The sequence below is a fragment of the Coccinella septempunctata genome, chromosome 6, assembly GCF_907165205.1.
Source record: "Coccinella septempunctata chromosome 6, icCocSept1.1, whole genome shotgun sequence".
NCBI classification, from domain to species: domain Eukaryota; kingdom Metazoa; phylum Arthropoda; class Insecta; order Coleoptera; family Coccinellidae; genus Coccinella; species Coccinella septempunctata.
The window spans coordinates 18,137,681-18,162,660 of NC_058194.1; the positions used below are offsets into that span (position 1 = coordinate 18,137,681).

General features: G+C 34.5%; 3 protein-coding genes across 4 annotated transcripts in view; 1 reads left to right on the top strand and 2 right to left on the bottom strand.

Annotated features, from left to right (window-relative positions):
- Nucleotides 1-1,667: 1,667 nt before the first annotated feature.
- Nucleotides 1,668-8,869, bottom strand: LOC123316142 (beta-1,4-glucuronyltransferase 1-like). The gene is made up of 4 exons (XM_044902133.1): nucleotides 8,810-8,869; nucleotides 5,010-5,947; nucleotides 4,500-4,653; nucleotides 1,668-2,042 (listed from the first exon to the last, which is right to left on the bottom strand). Exons 1-4 carry the CDS (start codon nucleotides 8,816-8,818, stop codon nucleotides 1,815-1,817), a joined length of 1,329 nt encoding a protein of 442 aa, XP_044758068.1. The 5' UTR covers nucleotides 8,819-8,869; the 3' UTR covers nucleotides 1,668-1,814.
- Nucleotides 8,870-11,608: 2,739 nt separating this feature from the next.
- LOC123316143 (venom acid phosphatase Acph-1-like) lies at nucleotides 11,609-15,380 on the top strand. The gene is made up of 6 exons (XM_044902134.1): nucleotides 11,609-11,827; nucleotides 11,981-12,076; nucleotides 12,272-12,514; nucleotides 12,602-12,914; nucleotides 13,995-14,212; nucleotides 14,299-15,380. Exons 1-6 carry the CDS (start codon nucleotides 11,729-11,731, stop codon nucleotides 14,494-14,496), a joined length of 1,167 nt encoding a protein of 388 aa, XP_044758069.1. The 5' UTR covers nucleotides 11,609-11,728; the 3' UTR covers nucleotides 14,497-15,380.
- A 104-nt stretch (nucleotides 15,381-15,484) lies between these two features.
- The window catches only part of LOC123316141 (acetylcholine receptor subunit alpha-like), a 76,559-nt gene continuing 67,063 nt past the window's right edge, over nucleotides 15,485-24,980 (bottom strand). Inside the window, exons 9-11 of one of the 2 annotated variants that reach the window (XM_044902130.1) lie at nucleotides 22,448-22,679; nucleotides 19,249-19,419; nucleotides 15,485-16,513 (exon numbers count right to left, since the gene is read on the bottom strand). In XM_044902130.1, coding sequence (XP_044758065.1) covers nucleotides 16,469-16,513; nucleotides 19,249-19,419; nucleotides 22,448-22,679 — 448 coding nt within the window. In that variant the 3' untranslated portion in view covers nucleotides 15,485-16,468. Of the gene's footprint in view, nucleotides 16,514-18,935; nucleotides 19,420-22,447; nucleotides 22,680-24,980 lie in introns of those variants that run through there. The other variant, XM_044902131.1, reaches the window with a different exon arrangement.

Below are 24,980 nucleotides of genomic sequence, written 5' to 3' on the forward strand. Positions count from 1 at the left end.
TTGCTTTTCTACAAATATTCAAATTCATATAATACAAGGTGTTCCCACATTTATGATGAATGAATAATTATGTACACAGGGTGTACATTATTATTTGAGTTTTCTTCTATGAGAGGTCATAACAATAATATGACAACCTTTTATAGTTATAGTTATAGTGAGAAGGGGTTACAGTTCACTGCGACCTTAAGGTCTATTGTGCCCCCTAACAGAGCTGTTTTCATCGCGCCCTTTACAGCTCGCCTTCCAGATCCAGAGATCTGATGAAATCCAATATCTGGGACGGCTTCAACGAGGATAATTCCCCACTCCTACAAGTTTCTCGTCCAAAGCACTCTTTCCTTTGGCTTGCAATGGCAAAGCATTCCGTAACCAGGTGAATAGGAGTTTCCTCCTCCTCCCCACAGAATCTACACTCGTCAGTGTCCGACAAACCCATTCTCAACAGATGCTTCTTTAGGCGACAATGTCCTGTGAGAAAGCCAGTGAGTAGGTGTAGTTGGTTCTTACTGAGATCCAGATATTTTTTGGATCCAGCAGTTTCAAAGTTCCGAAGGAACTTTTTGGAGTGATCCATTCCTGGGAGATTCCGCCCGAGTTTTTCCCTTTCGGCTTTCTCCTTCTCCATAAACTCCTTCTTGTAGGTGCATTTTCCTATACCACAGAAGGGTTCTGGGCCAGTGAGTGGCGTTTGTGCGCTCTCTCTGGCAAGTTTGTTGGCCTTCTCGTGACAACCTTTTACAGACATGACATGACATGAAAATTTTTTTAGACACAACTGTTTTTTAGGTATATTCCGGATATTTTATGAAAAAATTTCCTTCTCATATGTACTCGTGAGGCTCAATGGACAAGAAATCAGTACACCCCGAGGTACACCCGGTGTGCTTTGATGTTTCTCACATGAAGAGGTCATTACAACGGTGAGAAAACCTCATAAGTATAGGCAGCTCTTTGACGAATTGGTTCATTTCCGAATATGCTGAGATATTCATGAGAGGATTCAGATTTCACTTGATGAATTTCATTGGAGATAATTGTCATTAGGTCCATGTTTCTGAATAATTATGTAATTATGGTCGTAGACAGGTGGAAGTAAGGTTTGGCACAACCTTCCCCCACCCCAGTACTGAAATAGTAACCATAAAATAACATTGAGGTTCCAGGCCTACCCTCTGTATATATTGAGAAATAATCTATGTCGTCGAAGAACAACACCCTGTGCATCTAGCCTGTATCGGTTTCGAAGTAAATAAAATTCCGACTTCAAAGTCGGAATTTTACTAAATTCCGACTTTGAACTCGGAATTTTGTTAAATTCCGACTTTGAACTCGGAATTTAGTTAAATTCCGACTTTGAACTCGGAATTTTGTTAAATTCCGACTTTGAACTCGGAATTTAACTAAATTCCGACTTCAAAGTCGGAATTTAAGGAAAAATATTTTTAAAATATTATGTGGCCCTTCTACGCCTTCGTAGAATCATGTCACTAGAAAATCAAAAAGAATCCCAAAAAACCCATCTCAGGAAAACCCGCCACATGATACTATTTCGCATCAAAGTTATTTCACTTATGGTAAAGAAATAGTTCTTGAAAATGTTTGTGAACCACGGGTGCACGGGTATGCTGAAGAAATATTGAAATGAAAGAAATGAAACAGCAGCCTAACAAAAAAATTGGAAAAACTTTATTCTCTCCGCTTAAAGAAAATATACAATTATAGCTAATGATACTCTCAAAAATATCTCAACGACGTTTCAGTTCGTTTTGCTTCTATTGGACTAACTATTCAATTGTACAAATATTTCTTCCTCAAAACTTCCCCATGCCCACTGGAAATCCCACCTCCGGTTTCTTCACTGGATTTTTCTTGTATTTCACTAGAAGCTCCCGTTTGAATTCTTTGAATTTCTTCATATTCTTGGTGTTTTGAGATTCCCTCCATGGAGGCCTTGTTTTCTTGAGTTGCAGTCCCCAATGTATCGTGAATATTGGTGAAAGAACGTAGAATTGATATCCTGCTAAAAACATCTCGTATACCTGAAAAGAAATGCCTGTTATCTTTTTTAAATCTGAAGTTAATCAATTCTCAAAGAAGTACAGAGTATGTATGTATGCATGTATGTATCCGCAGAGTGTTATGCAGATGTTATGCATCTGAATTAATTTGATTAGTATGTATGTATGATAAATTTCTCTACCTAGTACTACACACCGATTGTAGGGTAATACAGAATTCCTAAGAAATAAGATAATAAGAAGAAAAGAACCAATTTAATCGGTGATCACGTGAAAGCCATCTGCCAATTGGATTGGTTCCTTTTCTGGGTCATGATTCTCAGGAACTAACAACTAATGGTGAGTTCATGCAGAGTTACTAAGAACTAATACCAATCTGATAGACAGTTTCCAAACACGTGCACGCCATCTGCCAAGTAAATTAGTCCCTTCTAAGGTGGTAGTTCTTGTATAGTAACTCTGCATAAACCCACTATAACTCTGTTAAGTCATACAGACTTCCTAAGAACAGAAGCCTAAGAGAAGAACCAATTGTAGTAAGTAATTGGCAAACGGCTATCACGTGATCGCTATCTGCTATCTTTCTTAGGACTTAAGCTAAGGTCACATGCATCCGTTTATCCGACGGCACGATAATACGACGGCCCTCTTATTGGTCCACATTTTTGGCGCCAAAAATTATCCGATGGATGGGCCGGTTCATGTTTATACGACGTCGTATAAAGTAAAAATATTTTAACTTCTGTCCGATATCGGATTAAACATAACCTCAAATCAATGTTTATTTTTCTTAATGTTGGAATGGTCCTATTAAAGATGACAGGTTTTTCACTGTGAATTCCATAATTTTATCAGATCTAGTCATCGACAGAAGACAGAACGTTGTTATAAACCAAATATTGAGGTTATTTTCGATTTGAAGAATTTTCCGCCGTACGCGGAAGCATGTGACATACCGTTTATTGTAACGAAATGTAATGTCAATTCGTACGTTTTTTTTTCGGTCAAACGGATACATGCGACCTTAGCTTTATAGTCCTAAGAACCTCTGCGTATTCCAGGCACTACAGTTTAGGATAAGTGATACATTCGCTTCTTTCTGAAAATATTCGAAGCAACAACCGCTTGACGGATGCTACTTCAACTAATTCAGCAATAGCTTGATTACGAAGGGATTGAGTAAGGAACATATATAAAAGTATGAACTATCAAGAGTGAGGTTTGAAGCTAAGCTCAATACCAGTAAACACAGGACATCCATTGAACATCTATAATTGGTTCAAATGGACATGGACATCCATTGTACATCCATTCATGGACGTACTGTAGATATCCAATAATGGACATCCATTGTACATCCATTCATGAACGTACTCTGGATAACCAATATTGGATATCCATTGTATACTCATTCATCGACGTACTTGGGATATAATGATATTAATTATTGAAGTATTTTGTTAGCTGAAATCCATTTCGTGCTGAATATCAATTATTCTTCTATTCTATTTTTTATGGAGTAACAAACCCTCATACTCAATGATAATAAATATGGAATAATCTACCAAGTACTCAGAATAGCTTTGGTAGATCTGTGGTTGGCATTACTGGCGGTCGGCGGAATCAGGAATGGCAGTGAATGGATAAGAAGTAATTCAGATGCTTACCACCCACCGATATGAATACTGAAGAAGTTATGTTGCTCAGACGAGGTCAAACGAAACCGAAACCATGGTCAGCATCTGATTTTCTTCGATGGATCATCCTCTATTTGGTGGCCCTGACTATGGCAAATTGGCTAGCTCATTAAGATAGTATCACATGTCGATATTCATATCGGCGGGTGGTATGCATCTGAATTAATTCCTATTAATGAATAATGTTTCAGAGCGTATATTCGCAAACCATTAATTTCCTCTTAATTGAAGAAATTTAGGCTTTCCACTATTCCTTTTGAACATAATATGGATTCGATTAATTCCTAAAATTTTCAAAAACTTTATCGTGATGTACGAATAGGATACATGTAATCATTCTAGCGTTAAATGGCGTGAAGGGCGGAAGGCTACCAGAATGAGGGATGTTGCCAGAACACTTGAACAATAAGTAGAAGTAGAATATTACAATAGTTTCCACTTTCATCGAAAAGATGGTATTCTGGTGAAATTTCACCAGGATACGAATTGTAGCCAATGGCGAGACTTTTCGAGAAATTTTTTCATGTGGAAATCCATGGAAGAGATAATTTTACCTCGGAAAGTTAATAACATGAATATTTGTTCTTCAATGAAAAAAAAAATTTCCGTTTGACGAATAAAAATATTTCGGAATTTCCGAGATCACGAACTGATTGAAATGAAATATAATGAAAACCCCATATAAATTAGTGGTTTCTGACTTAAGACATTCATTTTCTCTTTTTTAACTGAAACGATGTAGACCCCTCCGAAAGTATTATACGTAGCTCAATTTGCTCACCTGAGTATTACGAGTATACCCATATCCAACAAACCTTTCATCATGAGGAGGAACTGTATCTTTAGCAACATAAAAAGGTTCATATAAAAACTCGAAGTTGGTAACTTGGTGATTTATGTGCACATCAGGACCATCGTTTCTTGTGTCTTGCCATCTGTAACAAAATGCATTCAACGTATAGCTGAAGAGTATTTGTCCTACTAGATTTCTTTTCTAAGATTTCTTAGGACAATTAGTAATTATTTAGTACTCTGTGTTTTATGACGAGAATAATTCTGTCACTGATTATATTTTGGTGCAAGAGAACCATAATCAAGGGAAAACGCAGTTGTGTTAACAACAAACAACAAAATTCCCACAACTCCACTGCCAATATGAATGAATGAGCAGAAACTGGAGCATATTCTTTTCAATTCAAAATTTCTCACTATCCATCAGACCACTGTTCGATAGTTGATTGAGTATATCAAATATATGTCTGAAAAAATTTTATGCGGAAATAATACTCACCTAGTGAAATTTGTAGCGAATTGATTGAAAATAAAAACTTTTTGATGGAACGGCCTAGCAAGACCCTTATCTGCCAATCTGAGCAGTTCTGACTTATTTGGAGGGAATCGCACTCTTTCATCTAATTCAAAAGTTGGAATAACGAAAGCACAAAGCATATTTTCGCAATGTTCGCTCTCAAAAAAATCGTCCAGCTGTTGAGTCATCCCATAACTGGGAATAATATCGATGTCTGTCAAAAAAACGAAATCACTTTGACAGTTCTTCCTCGCCAAATTCCTCAAATGATTCTGAGGATATATTACTTGGTTCTTCCATCTCATCATTTTCTTTCGATCCTTGTTCTTGCTAAGCTGCATCACTAAACCGTAAGGGTTATCGCAGTCTAATTTACTGAGTAAACTTGCGTTGATGAATATGCGTGATGGAGCATGGTTTTTAGGGAAGGCAAAGTGAAAATTTACTTTTTCCTTGACTTTCGGAAAACACTCTCTGAGGTATGTAGTATATAGTAGAAGATTGTTGAATTCCTCATCTCCTGAGCCAAATGCCGCCAAAGAGATTGGTCCATCCCAGTGGTTGGCGACTTGGATGATCGAGAATATTTTGTCCAAGGAACTCTGAGCTGCCAGGCATGTCTTGTGCTTTTTGCTTAGATTCGAAAATTGAGCTCCCAAAAACACGTTGTCAAAATATTTATACTCTAATTTATTATCCCAACGACCCAGATTTATATCGAATGGAATGTGTGGTTCCCCTTGGGTTGGGAAAACGTTTTCCTTTATTACTTTCGTAGTCAGTCTTTGAAAATCTCTTCGTGGAGTTATTATTGCTCTGGGACACTCCTGATCTCGATTCAACCTGAACGCCAGGAAAATGTTGTAGAAGGTGAGGGCCAACACGGTGATAACACTCAGGTTCCATAGTCGACATATTCTCTGCAAAACGAATCAGATGAGAATGGGTATACAATAACATATTTTATTGGAAATAATGCAGCTCAATGTCTGATTTTGATCATAATGAGAAGATCCGCTGATGTAATTTAGTTAATTCTAAGTTTGCTTTTTACCTTTGAGTATTAACCTCTAATACTCAATGTCTTTACCCATGTTTTTCGGAGGTATTGATTGGAATGGAAACCATGAGATGTTACTGGCCTGGGTTAAAGATTGATTGTACCTATATTTTCATAAGAAGAGAAAACCCCAACATAGATTCAATGCAAAGTGTTATTGTTATGGTTCTTTTTGTGGAAATGTTAACCTTTATTTATCGAGTATAGAATTCTTCTCTTTAAATAGGCAAGAATAAGGTCTTTCAATCTGACTTCCTGATCTCTCGGGAAACGAAGCAAGCGAAAAAGCTAATAATACAATCAAGCGAAAAAGCTAATATTCCTGTTTCTTTACCATTGCAAGCGATTTGGAAAAATGCTTCAAGCAGGAAAATTGTATTAGAGGCTTAAACTACTCGAAACCTTCCAGATACAGAGTTCATTAGAATTCTGTAACTGGGAGGTGATCTTTAGATGGCGCAGTGGTGGATTCAGCTCCTATATAGTATAGGAGCAGTATTGGATGATATAGCAAATGAGAGAGGAGACCAACTGACAGAGGAACTATCTGCCAGGCACAACAGAATACCTACTGAGAACAATGGAGATCAATAAATAAATTGGTTATATAAGTAAGCATATCGAAACAAAAATTATTAACGTCCAGTTCCATAATCCAGTTTGAAATCACTTTAAGCTTAAAGTTGCCTTTAGTGTCATTTCTAGTGGGTTTAAAAGAAGCTTTAAAATTGAAGCGACTTTAGGTTTGATTGTGAAACCGGCCGTTAGTTAAATATACTACTATAATTTTTTTACTTTCTGTTTGTGTCTAAAGCCCGTTTGAAACAGCCGAAAATTCTCTAAAAAATTCACTCGAGAATTCATACGCCGTGAATTCTTTACCGTTACATGCGCACTATCGGTAAAAAAACTGTTCAGTTGCATACAAAATAATCTCTGCCGTTTTCTTACCAAAATTTGGTAGAGAATTCTCCAGAGAATTCTCGGCTGTTACAAACGGGCTTAAAGCCTGTGAAACCGGCCGTTAGTTAAATATACTACTATAATTTTTTTACTTTCTGTTTGTGTCTAAAGCCCGTTTGCAACAGCCGAGAATTCTTTAGAAAAGTTATTCGAGAATTCATGCGCCGTGAATTACGTACCGTTACATACGCACTTCGGTAGAATTCTCTGTTGAGTTGCGTACAAAATAATCTCTGCCGTTTTCTTGCGAGAATTTTGTAGAGAATTCTCCAGAGAATTCTCCAGAGAATTCTCGGCTGTTGCAAACGGGCTTTAGTTTGAAGTTTTTTCATGTAAGATTTAGTAGGTAGCAGTTTCATGAGTTCTTGGCCTGTGTTGCCTGAAAGTTAGAGAATAAATATGTTAACAAATTCTGAGAGAATGAATGCAGAATAAAACTTTTTCAGTTTTGAATCTTTGTATTTCAGTTTTTATGTGGGTGTAACTTTTTAATTTTTATTGTTATCCACCGACCACTAATACTGTTAAGTGAATTTTTATTTCCCTATTCTACAGAAGTAAAGTTGTCCATACTCCATTGGGGTCAGCTATTACTTCTGTTTTTTACATTAGCCACAGACCTAGTCTCTCGAAGTTCTTCTACAACTTTCGCAGAATTTTTCAACAATTTGACTGTTAAATCACCACACTAGCTACTCTTGAAAAATAGACACATTTTTTTAAATAACTTGTACCAAATGTACATTGTTCAATTTGAAAAATTATTCACTGTTTCTCTACAATAGTTGAGATCGGATGTCCAAAAATCAATCTTGAAATTGATTTCCTTGACGCTTCCCAGAGCAGGAATTCATGAGAGCTTAACAGAATTTTTTCTTTCATTGTTGGTATACCACATAAACATAGAATATTTTGTCTGGTGTACGAGTATGAGAGTTAACAACAATAAATCATCGGAAACATAACATGCTTGACAGGAAGGCCAATGTTTTTCCAAGATTCGAAAATAAATGAATTGAATGGAGTAAAAAATTACAATTCAGCATAAAAAGAAGCTCTGAATAGAGAATCGCCTACTCCATTTTTACTGCACAAAATTTAGAGATTGGTGTTGTTACACGAAGACTATGAATTTTACACCGCCTGTAATCTCGACTCTTCCGTTTTCCGTTTTGATAAGCCCGTCTTGTATAACCTTGGTTAATAGATGATATTTTCAACGTCTTTATTGAATAATATGATTCTTTGATGTTACTGATAGTGGGGATTTCGTACAATTACAGCCCAGAAAGAAAGCAGGATGAAATTGAAAACGCGCACAGCCCCAAAACCTTGTTTGTTGATTATCAAATATTCAAAAGTACAGTGCATTGATTTCTACGAAACTCTCTCTGTCGATAGCCTGAAAAAATAATCTATAAACAAAATATGATGCCTGTGACCGCTGCCTGCAGTGAGGGATATGTATTAAACACCCTGTATATTTTTACTCAATGAAATTGAGGGTGAACTTCGGAATTTCTTTCACTGTAATTCAGCACACACATTCATCACAATGCGGTGTCTAAATACATTACTTTACTTAAATCTTTGCTCTGTATGGACTATGAATTGTAGGAAAAATGTGATATACTACACAACTCTAGAAAAAACAATGGAGACCCAACCATAGCATAGTATTGAAATATTTTTATATAAATCCATCAATCCTTTCTATATACGCAGTAGAGTTTCATGCGAGATATAAGTTTTTACTTACATGAGTCATTGAAGATAATAAGTTCAATTACATATCTGCAGTTTCCTTCAATTTTATGGTAGATTCAGGTGACTTGGGACAGTCCTGTAACTTGGGACAATTTCTTTGTTTCTTACCATTTATTAGTGAAGGGACAAACTTATAAGATTGTGTAGCGTCTTTTCGGTTAGTTTAAAAATTCATTACTGTTGAGTTTGCCGTGACCAGAGCGTTTGAATTGACAGGAAAAATTAACGAATTCAGGACAGTAAAAGAGAGTTTTTTAAGGCCCTCGTACTTTCTAGGGTCCTGTAATTGTGTTTCACTTTGTGCATGTGTAATTTTTTTCTGGATACGTAGGATATTAGATATGTCATGAAACAAGGTTTTTCACAAATCAAACGGCAACACGGATCTCATTCATTTATTTTGTTGTTTCATAGGGTGACTTGGGACAATGCCGAATAGAAAAAAGCGGCGCATTGGCAGCAGTAAATATGCCAATATTCCGCAGGATATTATTATTTACGTTATTTCCACAAAGAAATTACTAAAAGATGAAGGAAATCAAAGTTCCCTTGTTTTGTTCAGTTTTTTTACATCTGAGTTGCAATATATTTACTTTCGCTTTACTTTCCTTACCGAATTTCAACTATATAATCACAAATTCTCATTTTTCAAAACTATACACCGTCCCAAGTCACCTATTTCATTTGAGAGTTGAGAAATCAATAGATTTCAACTTTTGTCCCAAGGATCCCGAACCGGTGGGTGACTTATGAGCAGTATATTTTATTTTTTTCAGAATTTATATCCGAGCATGGTATCCTAACCAATAGTCTGAGTCATTAAGCATATTCGAACCTCTTTTTAAGATAAATTGATCAACGTTTTGAAAATATGACAAGGTGAATTTAACAATCTTCTCAAGTCACCCGAATCTACTAGGGTAACAAATATCACTACATGACCGTTCCAATCTTGGAACATAAATACATGGAATGGACATTGACTTTCTATGAATGTATTTGTTGTGGTACCTACAAACATTCGATTCTTCTCTGTCTAGCGCGACACTAAGGCAGTGGCGTAAAAAAAAAATTAATTCATATAGCTCCTACCTTTTCGTATGGAAAACTGATGTGACAATGATGTCAGATTTAACTATGTCAATTGTGATTGGCGACACTAACCAACTATCTCACTCCAATCTTTGGACAACAACAAATGTTTATTTTCCATTCCTTGTATCTATGTTTCAAGGTTCTAATCGGCTTTGAATTGACTTGCACCTCCTTTGCCCTTCTTGTATGTAACTATAATTTCTAATATCTGACTACGCATCTTACCATTCAGTGCAAATGCACGCAAACACAGTTTTGACGCATTATTTCATCATGCGCACTATAATCGGTTTCAATATTTTAAATTTGATTCAAAATAATGTTCCAGTTGAAAAGCTCTTTTCAGTGTCATAATAGTTATTTGTGCAACCAGTTGGGAAAAACATTATTTTTCGTATTTTGCGGTCTTTTTCGCAACTCGCTTCGCTCGTTGCGCAGAAATACGCCTGTTGTACCAACATGCCTCAAAAAATATTGAAAAATACTGAAAAAAATAGAGCTACTCTTCAGCGAATTTGTGAGCAGAAGAAATCACTTGACTTGGTCAAATACTTTAATTTTCAAGCGGCTTTTTGAGGATGTTCCGTACTCCTATTATTCATGGATTTATAATTTATCAGAATTGATTGTAATGGTATATGCGATCTCAATGGATCGCACTCATTTAGGTACTAATCTTCGGTATTCGTATGATCTCGGTTATCACTAGGTGAGCTTCAAAACTCTTCGAAAATTTTTGACAAACCTACTGAGCGAAAGATAATATTAGCACTTCAGTAGTGAATATGAATGGCAATGAAATCAATAAACTCGTCAATACGAAATTTATTCAGCTCGTTATAGTAGTTATACACGATTCCTCTAGTCTCTGATATGTTGATGATGAATTCATTATTCGTTTTGAAAAATATTAATGCGAATGTGGAGGTTGTGATAATTCGATGGAAATTTCCCATTTAATTAACATGACTAGAATCAGTAATTACCTATTATCGTTTTTAAATTCCTTTTGTTCTTATAAGAATAACTTGGACTTTCTTGAGTTATAAGAAATTGTAGTGACCATCTAATTATTTCCAAATTTGCGGAGTGATTGACTTCAAAGAAATAAACATATAAGTTTCAGCTAAATAATTGGTCATAAACAACAAAGACAATATCCTGAAAAATCGAGACATATCTTAAAACTCTGAATACTATTCACACATTATTTTGTGAAATACGCAACTGTTATAGTTGTAAAATATCCCTGTATTTCTATAATCTTGGTTTATAGGTATCGATCTGAAACTACCTATATGTAATAAACAAATACAGACTACAGGTAATATGAAGATTGTTTTCTAAAGAAGCATGAATATCAACTGTGAAAGCTATGAGTATGGCCGAACAATACACTAACGAAGGAAGAGTTAATATCTCATTTTATGAGTGCACAAACAATCAATCTAATGAAAAAGAGATGAAGGAATTTCTCTTGAGGTGAGATCATCAGTAAAGCGGCATTCTTCTTGAAACATTCCATTTTTATTATGAACAATCACTTCGGAACAACTCATTGAAAGAATAATAAATTAGATACACTGTCGTATTGGTTTGTCATTAAGAACCTTTGACTTCAAGGAGATAAACAAATATCTATGTAAACACTACATTATTTTCATTAAATCTATAACTAATCACGAGATACTTTGGATCTTGAATCAGTATTTAACAGAATACATTCTGAGGAAGACTGTTACTTACTCAATTATTTCATTAGAGTAAGTCCCAGTCTCGAAAAAGCTCAGGTAGTGCGTAAGAAAAATCAGCAAAAATGATTCTAAGACTTTTCTTATTATGTTTCGTGGTAGTATTAGCTACTTCGGTACCCATAGAAACGGAACGACTAGATTCATTGAAATTAGTTCATGTGGTAAGTCTTCCATGATAGTTAATTTTATAAAAAATGGGATTATTATAGAAGTGGTAATTCGTGCATGTGAGTATTTCGAGAAGATCCGCATCAGTGAATCCCCATTCAGATTTCTATCTGGTTTCTCGATATTGAAAATAACTTCTTTTCCAGTTTGTGAGGCATGGTGCAAGATACCCTCAAATATCTGAAATTTATCCGAAAGATCCACACAAATTCGATGAAAATGATCTAGGCCATTTGAATAAGGTGAGTTACATATTTGATCCTCATTCACTAATTGGGAAAAGTAGAAGACCTAAATTATCATTCACGTCAAATTGTTGAAATATTTGAAACCCCAATCTTTTCATAACACAATAAAAAAAAAGATTGAGAAGTTAAAAGTGAAAAGCTTTTATGTTGACTTTTTCACATCATACTAACATTTTTCATCTTCTTTAGCGTGGAAAATCTAACTCTTACAAGGTCGGTAAGTTTTTGAAGAAACGTTATGGATCATACTTAGGAGACGTTTACAAACATGGCATCATCAAAGTAATTAGCACTTCTCTACCACGAACCAAGATGACGGCTCTCCTGGTACTAGCTGGACTTTTTCCTCCAACCACATCAGAGCGTTGGAGCGATGAAATCCCAAACTGGCAGCCAGTTCCCTACGATTATATAGATGGTCGCGATGACACTGTGAGTCCAGTAATGTCAAGAAACAACCTCTTATTGACAACATATTTGCAAACTTACCTTACCTAACCTCTATATTTGCTTTTTCAGTGGTTATTACGTCCAACACATTACTGTCCTAAGTACAAAAAAGAGGTGGAGAAGGTTCAGGACTCTCCTGCTATCAGGACTTTATTGCAACAGCATGCTGATACCCTAGATTACATAAGAAATAATACTGGAAAGGACATACAAGATCTGGAGGATGTTTTCAGGTTATATCAGCTTTTCAGTGCTGAAGACTCGTTGGGCTTAGCACTTCCAGATTGGGCAACCCAAGTATTTCCCTACTTCGTACTCAACTTGACATTGCAGAGATATGTCCTGGAAAATTCTAATAATGAACTCAGAAGATTGAGTGGTGGTGAGTATTATTGCTTATTAGCGGCTTATTGGTTTATATATTTTTCTCTCTGAAGTACCTAAATTTTGCGACAGTTTCAAATGTTTCCATTTCTTTTTCACCAAGTTTTCAAATAAGAGAAATCTAAATGTTTACTGAAGTATCTAACACATTCTCTCGAAAATTTCTTCATAAACTGCACAGTTTCTGAAATTATTTTTTCTTATTCGTAGTACCTACCACAAACTCAGATCAATGAAAATTTCTAAGAAATAAAGGTCAGTAAAAAGTTTGGCCTCCTCAAACCTCAGCCACAACGTCGTTGCTTTAGATCAGATTATTGTCTCTTCTCCATGGTTGCTGTAAAAGCCATCTAAGAACTTGATCTATATGTGTATGATTGATGAGAATCCAAAACTCTTTGTAGCTGATCTCAAAAGTATGAAATTTAGGTCTGGCTTCAACCGGACTAACGAGTCTATTTTCGACATAACTGCAAAACCAATTTTCAGATGAAATTGAATCAAAGTTGATTGTAAGAACGTAAAGCAATAACTGATCAAAAATGCGTAGAAGCGGAATTACAAGAACTTGCTTGAAACTGAAAAATGTATCAAAGAGCAAAAAACTATTTTGATATAAGAAAATAAACATAAAAGATTTCTCATAAATGCACATTTGGTTTTCTCAAGATTACTTGCAAAAATTTTTGGAAGTTCTGATCTAAAAACACTTGAAGCTTCTTTTGAAATGACTTTATTATGATGATTCTACAGTTAGAGCCTACTGAGAATCACCTAAATATTTGAGATACCTAAAAATTTAAAATTTTTCACTGGTCCCTTAATTTTTTCCATTATTCAATTCACTGTCAGAAATGAAATTAACAATTAAATGATAGAAATAGTAACGGAATCGATCATTCAAATTGATCTGTATATTCACAGTCAATCAGGGCTAAAACAAGAAAATATCCATGAAATTTAAAAAATACATCGGAAATCAACCTGCAGCAGTATTTTTCGGAAATTGATATTTCATTACAGATAAAAATGCTTGGTCTTTTGTAATCATGCTAATCAATCTCAATATATTTTGCAGGAAGAATGCTGAGCAAAGTTACAGATGGATGGAACAAAAAAATCAACAATAAGATATATCCACCAAACACTAAGATGCTACTTTTCTCAGTCCACGAGCATAATCTTGTGAATCTAATGTTCAGTCTGGGAATATTCAATTACCAATTCCCGAAGTATTCATCAGCAATAATTTTTGAGCTCCATGAGGACAATGCTACGAAAAAGAATTCAGTCAGGGTGAGTAACTTCTTTTCAGAACTATTTCGACATCACAAAAACTACGTTAATAATATCAAAATAATATACAAACACCGCATTTTTAGATTCTTCATCTAGAAGATGTTGACCAACCGCCTTTAGTGAAGAAATTGAAAGATTGCCCTGAAATGTGCCCACTGAATGAATTCTTGGTGCTTTATGATAATGTTCTGCCGAAAAATTATACGAAAGAATGTGAAACCGAACGTAATTTGGATATCCCAGAATGGATTTGGAAAGGCAACAAGAAAAGGAAACACTGACTATACCCCTTGGCAATAAACTTTCACGTTAATCCAAAAAGAAACAGGAAGTGATCCACAGAAGGCAGTGCTTTTGCAATGTCGGTTTTCGAATGTGTTTCACAAAAATTACTCTCAATTCTATTCTAATTTTCTAAGTGCCTTCCCTACGATAAACACCCCACGAAGCTGAAATAAAATTAATATCTCATCATAAATGTAATCAAATAGGATAACAGCAAATAGAGAACTTCAATAAAAATTTTATAAATGGGACAGCAACTTTTATTATGATGGGGCAAATTAACTATTATGAAAATATTATCGTGTGCATTTGGAGTATCACTGAAATACTTTTCATGTAAGCATTATGAAAAGCTATAATTTAGGTAGGTAGTTGTATCGTGATTTCTACTTGAATAAACAACAACATTTCTGAAGTTGCATTTCATATGAAGTGGATGTATTTGCTCGATAAAATTTGTTAAGTGGGAAAAAATGAAACACCATATGATCCGAATTTTTATTTGGCATGATTATAAAATAAAGCAACAGCTTTAACAGAACTATGTCACTCATCCATTTACTAATCACAATTCCTAACAATTACAACTATATTTACAATGTTCCCATTCCATCAATAGGTATTCTATTGGTCTAATTATTGATTCTCGAGGTATTGCTGAAGACGGGAGCTAATATACAGCTACAATACTCTCCACCGATTGATTAAACATACAACTCTTTTCAAAAAATCATATTGCAATACATAAAAAATGCATTCAACGTGTGAAATCAGAAAATTGCCCCTTTTTCTTTGAATAACATAATAATTGTTCTCACGACGTCAATGCTGAAGAGTATCTTGAAGATATTGTAATACAAGCAATAAAGATTATGTTGTACATAAAGTTCTGATTGAACCGTCCTAAAATTAAAGTGTTTACTCGAGATTCACTCAGGTTATATTCCAAAATATCGGAAATTTTTTCGATTTATCAATTGAATGAATTATCAGAGCAGTCTCGTTTATTGTTAATGGCTGTAATGAGATTGCATTCACCTGTAATCGAGTCGTTCGGAAGTTAACAACATGATGTCTTGAAAATGTACCAAACAGATGTAGGACTTATTAGACAATTAGGTAACTAGGGATAGTTACCTAATGTGATGATTATCAATAACGAGTATATTATACAAATTGCAATTTCATGTCAGGTTCCAGATACCCCTGTATGATTAAAAAAATAAATTCATCATGCTCTCTTATCAGTATCCTAATGTTCATGATATTTGCCTTTTTTCGAATGGTTAAATATTGTTTGTCTGATAAGAGCTCCCAATAATCATTTCTTCAACAGGTCTCGAAATTCCTAAGCTATTGTTCACTCATTTATTCAAATGAATTTACTCTGAACGTGCTATTCCAATATTCGTATATTTTCCATAATATTTCTTGCTCACCACTTCATTATATTAATGGCACTACGTGAATACGACCAGTGAATAATCTACAGTATGCTTCGGAAGCGATATAAAATGATAAAAACTCTTCTTTGTATATATTGATACAAAACCTGAATAGGTACATACTATTGTGTAAAATATATAAACGTTACAGCCTATTTACATATTCAGGTATATTTTCGTTTTTTTTCAATATAAAATTCATAAGCATTAACATCATCCATTTTGAAATGTAGGTACATATATGGGGTTCTTAGACAGGATCAGCTCAAGGATTTCCTCCACTTTCACTAATGTAAAGAACCCAAATGTTAATTTGTCAGTATTCCACATTCCTAAGGCAAATGTACCACATGGAATCAAAGGGATATTATCGAGGAATTTGGCACAATTATCGATTGTACTGAAAAATTTGGAACCCAAGAAACACAAGGAACTCACATTTGTTAAACTTATTCTAAAGTTCTCAAAATTTTATGTTGTTAGAATCTGCCAAATCATTCAAAACCAATTAAGGCTCTAGTGGTTAAGTTGCCAAGTTCTGATGAAATTCTCCATTTTCTTTCACTAACTGTGAATTAAGAGAACAATCGTTAGGGAAAAATCAGTAAATCGCAAGATGTGTATAATGTGGAAGCCGTGTACCAAATGCAATTCGATGTATTGCTATTGTCAGCACATCAAACAAAAAAAGAGATTCATAATATAGTCTCTAATTTTGTGAATACGCAAGGCTCAGCTGAAAATTCATTTTGGATGCGCATGTCTAGTTTTTGTGGGGTTATGTTGAATCAGTAGTAGGTACATCCAATTTTAGTTGGGTCACATTTGCCTGCCTTGGATTTTTTTTTCTTTTCTGCTCTTTATCAAACACTTGACCTTGCAAGACTTCTTTGACTCATAAAATATATGGCATTTCAGAACATTCGCAATTATATTCCTCGAAACCTTTAGTTTCTTGACTGTTAAAATGGGAGTAAAATAATGTGTGTCATGTTTTTACAAATTCCGCAATTATTTACAGTTGCGTCATCGCAAGAGCTGTTAGACGATCTGAATATAAAATATACAAACTATTTCCCCTGTAGAAATAAAACGTTTCTTTCGAAATAGAGATTTCTGTTTAACTACGTTGCGTTTATATTCTGTATAATGTATTAAAATATTCTTTACGGAATATAGCAATAGATGTGTAGCAAAAATCATAATAATACTCGTTGTAATATTTTTAGAATAAAAATCACAACTCTAATTCTCATTATAGAATTGTGTTTAAAATAAGCTCGTCTTTCATGGATTCAGATTAAAAAATGGTACAAGTAATTATTTTAACAAAGTACGCAGAACGGGTAAATTCGATTAAATATTTCATAATTTTTTTAGCACCTTATTCTGATTTTTATGATAATCAACATAAAACAGGGATAAAATTTCGTTATGTTTTTTCCACCACGTTTGAATTCCCAAGAACCTAAAATATGTTTGTTGCATTATATTCAGAGCTGCTAATAGCTCTACTGTGACTATGTTTTAGGTTTATCCGTCCATACTGTCACATCCGGTATAGATATATGTTTTAATGTCTTGCACTTTATATTTGGTCACGCATGTAGAGAATAGAGAAGTAACTAATAAATAATAACTTTGCATTTGGATTCTCTTTAATGTATTGAATTCAGATTCACCCACAGAATCGCCGGAAATCAGTGGTAAATCATGAAAAAGATGAAAAAGGGATTTTGTAGTGTTATTGCACTCCAACGTTCCACTGCAAAATTTTAGTTATGGCAAATATATCCCAATAGGAAACAATAGTGAGGCACCGGATTCTGCGCATTATGATCTATCACACAGACAATTTTTGATTCTTTAGCCTTCAGGAAATAATTGTTAGTTTTTCCAGATTCAAACAGGAACCTGAAAACTGCATACTCTTTCTTCAGTAACAAGCAAGAAAACTGAGTGCCACTATTTTGAATGCACTGTTTATTTGCACGATGAATATTATTCTGACAGAAACAAAGCATTGAGAAATTATTCAGGGACGATAGGAGATGATTTTTCGTTGTTCCTCGACCTTAAATATGTATAGGGTATAAATGAATAATAGCGAAAAATTCTTGGGGCGATCCTTGTCAAAAATATATGTTTCCATGAACGTCGAGATATGAGAGTGCAGAAAGATTTTGAAACATAAAATTTTATAGGTGTTTCAAATAATATTCAACTACGGATGTTTTGGTTATTGATATACTGCGGTTGTTTATTGAATAATTCTAGCCTTTGAAAATGATTGAAAGCGAGTGTTGTGTTTTGTTTATCCCATTGGCCATCTCCCACATTTGCACTTAGGAGAGATGGCCAAATGTAATTGTTCGTGTCTTCTTCTGAAATATGAAATTATTTTTCAGTAGCTTGATTTTCAACACCAAAGACAAAAATATCCATTTCGTATTTTAAACCCGGAAATCTTCTAACTCGCATCAATAGTACACCAAGACTATAAAAGATGTTTCTGCGAGTTAACGAGCAATGACAGTACTGGTAACTTCTCCTGCGTACATTGTGAAGGGAAAAAGGATAGGTCCACTGAATAAAACTAAAGAAGCAGAAAGGAATTTGACAAAAAAAAATAAAAAAGCATTGTTCGAAAAATAACAATGCTCCTTCTTGAAATGTTCTGATCATGACATAAAAGTTCATATGGAGAAGAAAGTGGTACTCCTTCTGAGATGGATGAAACTGAATGTGTAGATGTGTAAATGTTGAGAAAGCAACAGCAAAACTAAAAAAAAAAAAAAATTGTTTTTTCGAAATGAATCAAGCTGTCGAATATTAATTTTCGATAACATAATTTCATTTCCGTCAGTTGGCTGTTTTCTACGGAAAAATTTCGAAATTTCAGATGCCATCTTCAAGGACCCACACTATTTTGTGACAAGGAATCACACCTTAAATTTATTCGCAATTAGTCATTTACACCCTCTACAATATGAATAGAAGTCTTCACGGAAAATAATCTCTGAGGGAACTTGGAATTATTTGCAGAAAATGGATAACATGATGTTATTTTTTGGCACGTTGGTGTTATTATAACAAACGATATCTTAAAATGTTATTGGCCAACGGAAAGATGAGAAAATACTTTTTATGGGGTTCGACTCCTTTGCTGTCTCCCAACTGCGCTTATGTACCCAAGACGTAAAAATCGTTTGTTCTGTTACATTTCGTGGATGCCTCTTCAAATATTAATAAACGTCAACAATTTCAACATTTAATGAACTACTGAGGTGGAGGGCAACGTACAACGGTCGTTCTGGCGAATTCCGAAAATTTTTCGTCGATTGGAATCCGATCATCGTAAAGGGATGGGGCTTGAAGTATTATGCCGGCTGTTCCCACCAGAACAGCCAACGTGAATATCCAAAGGAACAGCCTGTCCAACACCATCGCTACGTACTTCCAATCTTCTTTAACCTGAAACGAATATTTTCATCAGCTTTTTATTACTTATATGATATATACGACCCTAGATCATTTGTTATCCGAATTATCGTAAAGCAATAGGAAAAACTTATCTCATGGTGACTGACTCAACTATATGTGGAAATGAAAATGGAAACGGAAATTTTCTCTTTATTCAGTAACTAGAACGATTTTATGAAATGGCTTATATCAATACCAACTGACAGAAAAATACTTAGCACCAAATGTAAAAAAATAGAATATTATAATAGATCAAAGTTTCACCAATAAAATTCTTCTTCTTTTTCGAACCCTCCAACAGTCATCGATCAATATGGGATGAAATACGGTAGCAATAACACTTTGTCTACATAAGCACTTTCCATAAACTGTCTCAATTTTCTTCACCCCGATTCGCACGATACAACAATTTTTTCAAGTGAGCTGATGCAACTAGTCAGATAGACTCGCAAGCACTGAACCATTCCAATGGGCTGGGCAATCCCAGCCATAAGTTTTTGTTATTTTCACAGTCCCTTACTTAAAATTTTGTCAAACTTCTAGGGGTTTTAGCTCAGCCACCTTGGATATTTCTTATAGAAATTACCTATTCTTAATACTACTTTTGAGAACACCCTGTATATGACCCGTTAAATACTTTCGGATTAATTTAAATTGCGAAATATTATATTTTTCGAACATGTTTCTGGAAATAAAAGTTAGTATTTTAATAATTTTTCACTAAACTTTGAATTTGAACTTTTTTAAATGATCCCCACCATGGCGTGGATTGGCGCTCTAGAAACTAGAGGTGTTTACGATAGAATAAGATAGGTACGTAAAAAATCTTCTGTTTTATTTTAAGCTGGAACACAAATATTAGAATTACGATTAAAAAGTGAGATAAACTCTCAGATTGTATTTTATAATAATTTATAGGCACTAAAATAAATATAGAATTTATGTATCAATATCATTTGTCAGTGATTTTGTTATGTACAAATGCCTTATTTTATAATAATTGAAATTGCTTGAAGTAGATATAAAAAAAGCATTAAATTTTCATAAAGGTACCTATAGACTGAACAGATATTTCACCATTCACAAAATATTTTCCCAAGTGAGAACCTTTTCGCGAGAATCGAAAGTTGACATAAAAAAATATCTGTTTACGAACAGTCACATCCATCTGTTTGGAAAAAGTTTTTCTCTAATAACTTTCCATTCCCATGCTTGATAGATTCTCCGATAGCACATTTGGATAACTTATACCCATGAAATGATATCAAACTTTTCACTTATCCGAAAACTTCAAATGTACGGTCTATGTCAATCACCCTGTATTCGGGAGATATTGATATTGAGGTAGTCCTCAATCATCTATGCTAGTGAAGGAGATAAGTTTTCAAAAACCAAAAGCCAAACTTCAATATCGGCAAATGCGGAGTTGAGCAAACTACCTGTTTCACTTTAATTGAAATCCAAATTACTGAAAAATCCCTCATGTTCAAGTCTTGTCTTTGAAATATGAAATACAATATTTATTATTTCAACTATAGTTTCATTCAAAATTTTGAATACAAATTACAGGATATAGTCATTGTTAATTAATGTAAATAGAAGAGACTAAACCTATAATTCATAAAAAAATTAGTGACAAAGCGTAATGAACGTATAGAATGAAGAGTACAGGCTGGGCAAAATTCGTTGTCTACTCAAAGGATCTCGAGAACTGTAGCAGCTAGAAGAAAACAAAGAATGGTGAAAACCGCAGCCTCCTACGATACATCGTTTTTGAGTTTGACAATTTCGTAAAGTTCTCATAACTTATTTGTTTTTGTTAGTTACAAATCTGAAACTTGAACCTTCTGCAGGCACTTTTTTACGTAGAAACCACTGATGAGCTCCAAATATTTTTTTATTTCGAATCATTGGGCGAATTTTCATTTTTTTAATTGCAAACTTTTATTGAATTTGTTATTTTTGAATTGGAGAAAAATCTTTTGTCAGTAGATTCTACGTATGCCTAGGAAGGTTCAAGTTTCAGATTTGTAACTTCAAAAACAAAAAAGTTATGAGAACTTTTCGGAATCGTCAAAATCTCAATTTTTGTTTATAACTCGAAATCTGAAAATTATAGACCAATTCTGTTTTCGGATTTGGATTAGTCATAAAAAAGAATTCAAGAAAGTGTCGTCTATTTTCTTCTAGCTGCTATAGTCCCCGCGATACCCTCAGTAGACAACGAATTTTGCCCACCCTGAACATATAATAAATACATGAGAATTGTGAAAATACTTGACGTGCAGTACATGATATGCAAAGCTCGAAAATTGATATACTTTGGGTATTATCGTTAGCCATTTTGCTAAGGAAAGTTAGATGTCAAATACTTTTTTCTGTATAACTTACCTATTAACTGAACTAGTGTATCCATACGAAAATGTTTTTTGAAGCAATATTACTATTCGAAATACTCTCTACAAAATATCGTGCATTGCAAACTGAATTTTCAAGAAAAAATTAAATTAAAAAATTCCAAATAGTATTTGTATTTCAACAACGTATTTTGATTACAATTAATTCAAATACAAACCCTGTGCAGAGGTTACCATTGAGTTCAATACGCAATAATTTTACTGAATAAGGTTTTCCCAAAATGTGTAACTTTTAGTTTCGAGTGAGCTACGAAATTTTAAGAATTGACGTTTCATGCTTGGATTAGCGTCGTCTTTCAAAATTCCCTAGCCTACTTAACGATGGGTTCTTTGGATGCTATTTTCAGCATATTTCACTTCGATATTAAAAACATTGAATCTCCTATTGTAATTTTCATTGAATTCACCAGCAACATGAGGAATGTAATGTCAAAGTGCCTACTATCTTTAGTCTTGAATTTTCGTGTCGCCGTCAAGGATGATTCCCACAAAAAATAACCAACAAAAGTCCCAGAGTGAAAAGAATGCAATATACAGTCCCGAAGCAATAGCATTTACACTCAATATTCAAATTTATTCAATACGGAGACGATTCAACAAACCTTCGTCGATTCCTCTAGCGACTTGGTGTGCTCCGCAATAAATCTGATGCAGAAACAGGACTTGTGAATCTCTGGTGGGCAGCTCGAATGCGAAAAAGCGGGATTCCGCAATATCGGACTTTTTATCCCGCCCGTATCGCTGTCAATTGCGGGATCGTCCGAGTCCGGGGTCGGAAGGAGCACCGGACCGTGGATTTGGCAGCTACCGCCAAAAGGACCTCCGTCCGCCAAGCTGAAAAGACAGAAAAAAGTTATTCGGAAGATGACGATGAAAAGGATGAAAGAGTGGATATCACGCTGGAGGGTTCCGAACGTTGCTTCGGTCCTTTGAGCAGGATGAATCGCTCAGACATCTGACAGTGGGGGGGCGCCATTGTTTTCGGATTTTTCACAGAATGACACCCACGGTCTTTCGCAGATGAGGATTTTTCTGTTCAGATTTATACTCCTGATGCTCTTCGTTTTATTATCGGATGAAGGGAATAATACAAGGCCATGTTTCTTTCTCATATCAAAGTGGAATTAAAACGCTTACAGTAGCTAAGTCGAAAGTGACTAATTTCAGCCTAAAAAAGACTTAAAAGTCCCATTGAATAGGAAAAAAAAATTGCAGCGTCAAAATTGTACTCCTAAACTTATAGTAGTAGCTCTATAACTAGTATCTATAGCACTAGGTACTATACAGGGTGAGTCTTTGATTCGTACAAATATTTCAACAGTAGGTTCTTGAGGTCAAAAGAAACACTTTTTCCTATACTATTTTATCTGGTTCGGCCCTGATATAGCCATATTCTGCTATTTGTGGGTGATTCCTGTTTGTATTCCTTGTACTTGAAATAAATAAAAAAAAATATACCGGGTAGCCTATCCCAGACGCGGCGCTCATTTTGAGGGAGTAAATAAAGATATTCTGAAAATCTTTTCTTGTGGTGTGTGTAGGGTGTTCAAACGCACAATTTAAAATTATTGTCATATATACAGGGTCTTCGAAAACAAAGATGTGGGCCTAAGTTACACTTTTAAAATGTAATACTCTGTATTTGACTTCAAAAATGGAATGACGAGCTCAAATTATGATGATTTGCTTCAGTATCATTTTATACCTCAAAATGACCATTTACGAGATAATGGCAAAATGGTTTACTAGTTTTGAATCAAAAATCGAAAATTGCTCAGAAACTATCAAGTTTAGATGTAAGAAAATTTTATGAAGATAGTTTCGAAATTAATTTTTACGTTCAACGAGATATAGAAATACCGGGTGTGCCATTTGAAATAAGAAAGTTTTCGACGATTATTTGTAGTTGATGTTTGAGAATTAACTATGCTCACTCTGCATATTCCAGAGTTGAAATTTTCTTTCATATGTAGGAGTAGCCAACTTGTCTACTCGAGAAAAATTCTGTCTGTATCGCTGGCGTAACTAGTTTTTTCATTGATTGCTATTTAAAAACACTCCATGCTTTCAATTTTTTGCCATCATCTTGTAAAGGGTGCTTCTGAGCTATAAAGTAATCCGAAGAAACACATAATAACTTGAGCTTGCCATTTCATTTTTGAGGTAAAATATAAGGTGTTACATTTAAAAAAGTGTGACTTTGATCTATATTTTTGTTTTCGAACAGCCTGTATATATGACAATAATTTTAAATTGCGCTTTGGGACATCCTAAACACACCACAAAAAAAAGATTTTCAATATATCTTCATTTAATCCCTCAAAATGAGCGCCGCGTCTGGGTTGGGACACCCGGTAGGTATATGATAAAGCCATTTTAAGTTTTCATAATGAGCTATGCCACCCATAGAAAAAACACAATTACCTTCAGAATAACCAGCTATATCTCTGTGACACTACAAATCTGTGGATCTTTTAAACGTACCTAGTTTTATTCAGCCAAAGTAATCAACTTTTAAAACTTTCAAATTACTCGGCCCATTATGCGAGAATGCTTTTATGTTATAAAACGTTCAAATAATAATTAGATAGCATCCAACTTATTTCCAAGAGTTAGGTTCTTTGAATTTTTGGTATTTTTTTAGTACGTAATGGTCATAATGAGAAAACTGAAAGATGTGGGTTATATCTTGTGTTCGAAAAAGATTCATCAGTTGAATGAAAAACTATATTCCGAAATTCATTTCATTCGTAAAACCGATTGTGAGATTTTTTTAATGGTTTTTCAACAAGCCTGTATCTTGTAAACCGTGACGATTCGGAAAAAATGGTGAAGAAAAAAGTGTTTCTCTTGACCTTAAGAAACTACTGTTAAAATATTTGTACGAGTCAAAGACCAGCTTTTGTTGACCCAAATCATAAAAATTACGTATATAAAAATGGTCGGATACTTCGACTTTTGATTCCAAGGGCAGAACTTCTTATATCGAATTCAAAATCGTATCTTGAATCCTTAGTGTTACAACCCCATTTCCATTATTTTGAATAGGGAGGGTGGAGTAAGTGATACCTCATTTGAAAGGCCTTACTGTTCCGAGTTCAGCATACATATATGTTTTTTTTTTCGGTCAACCCA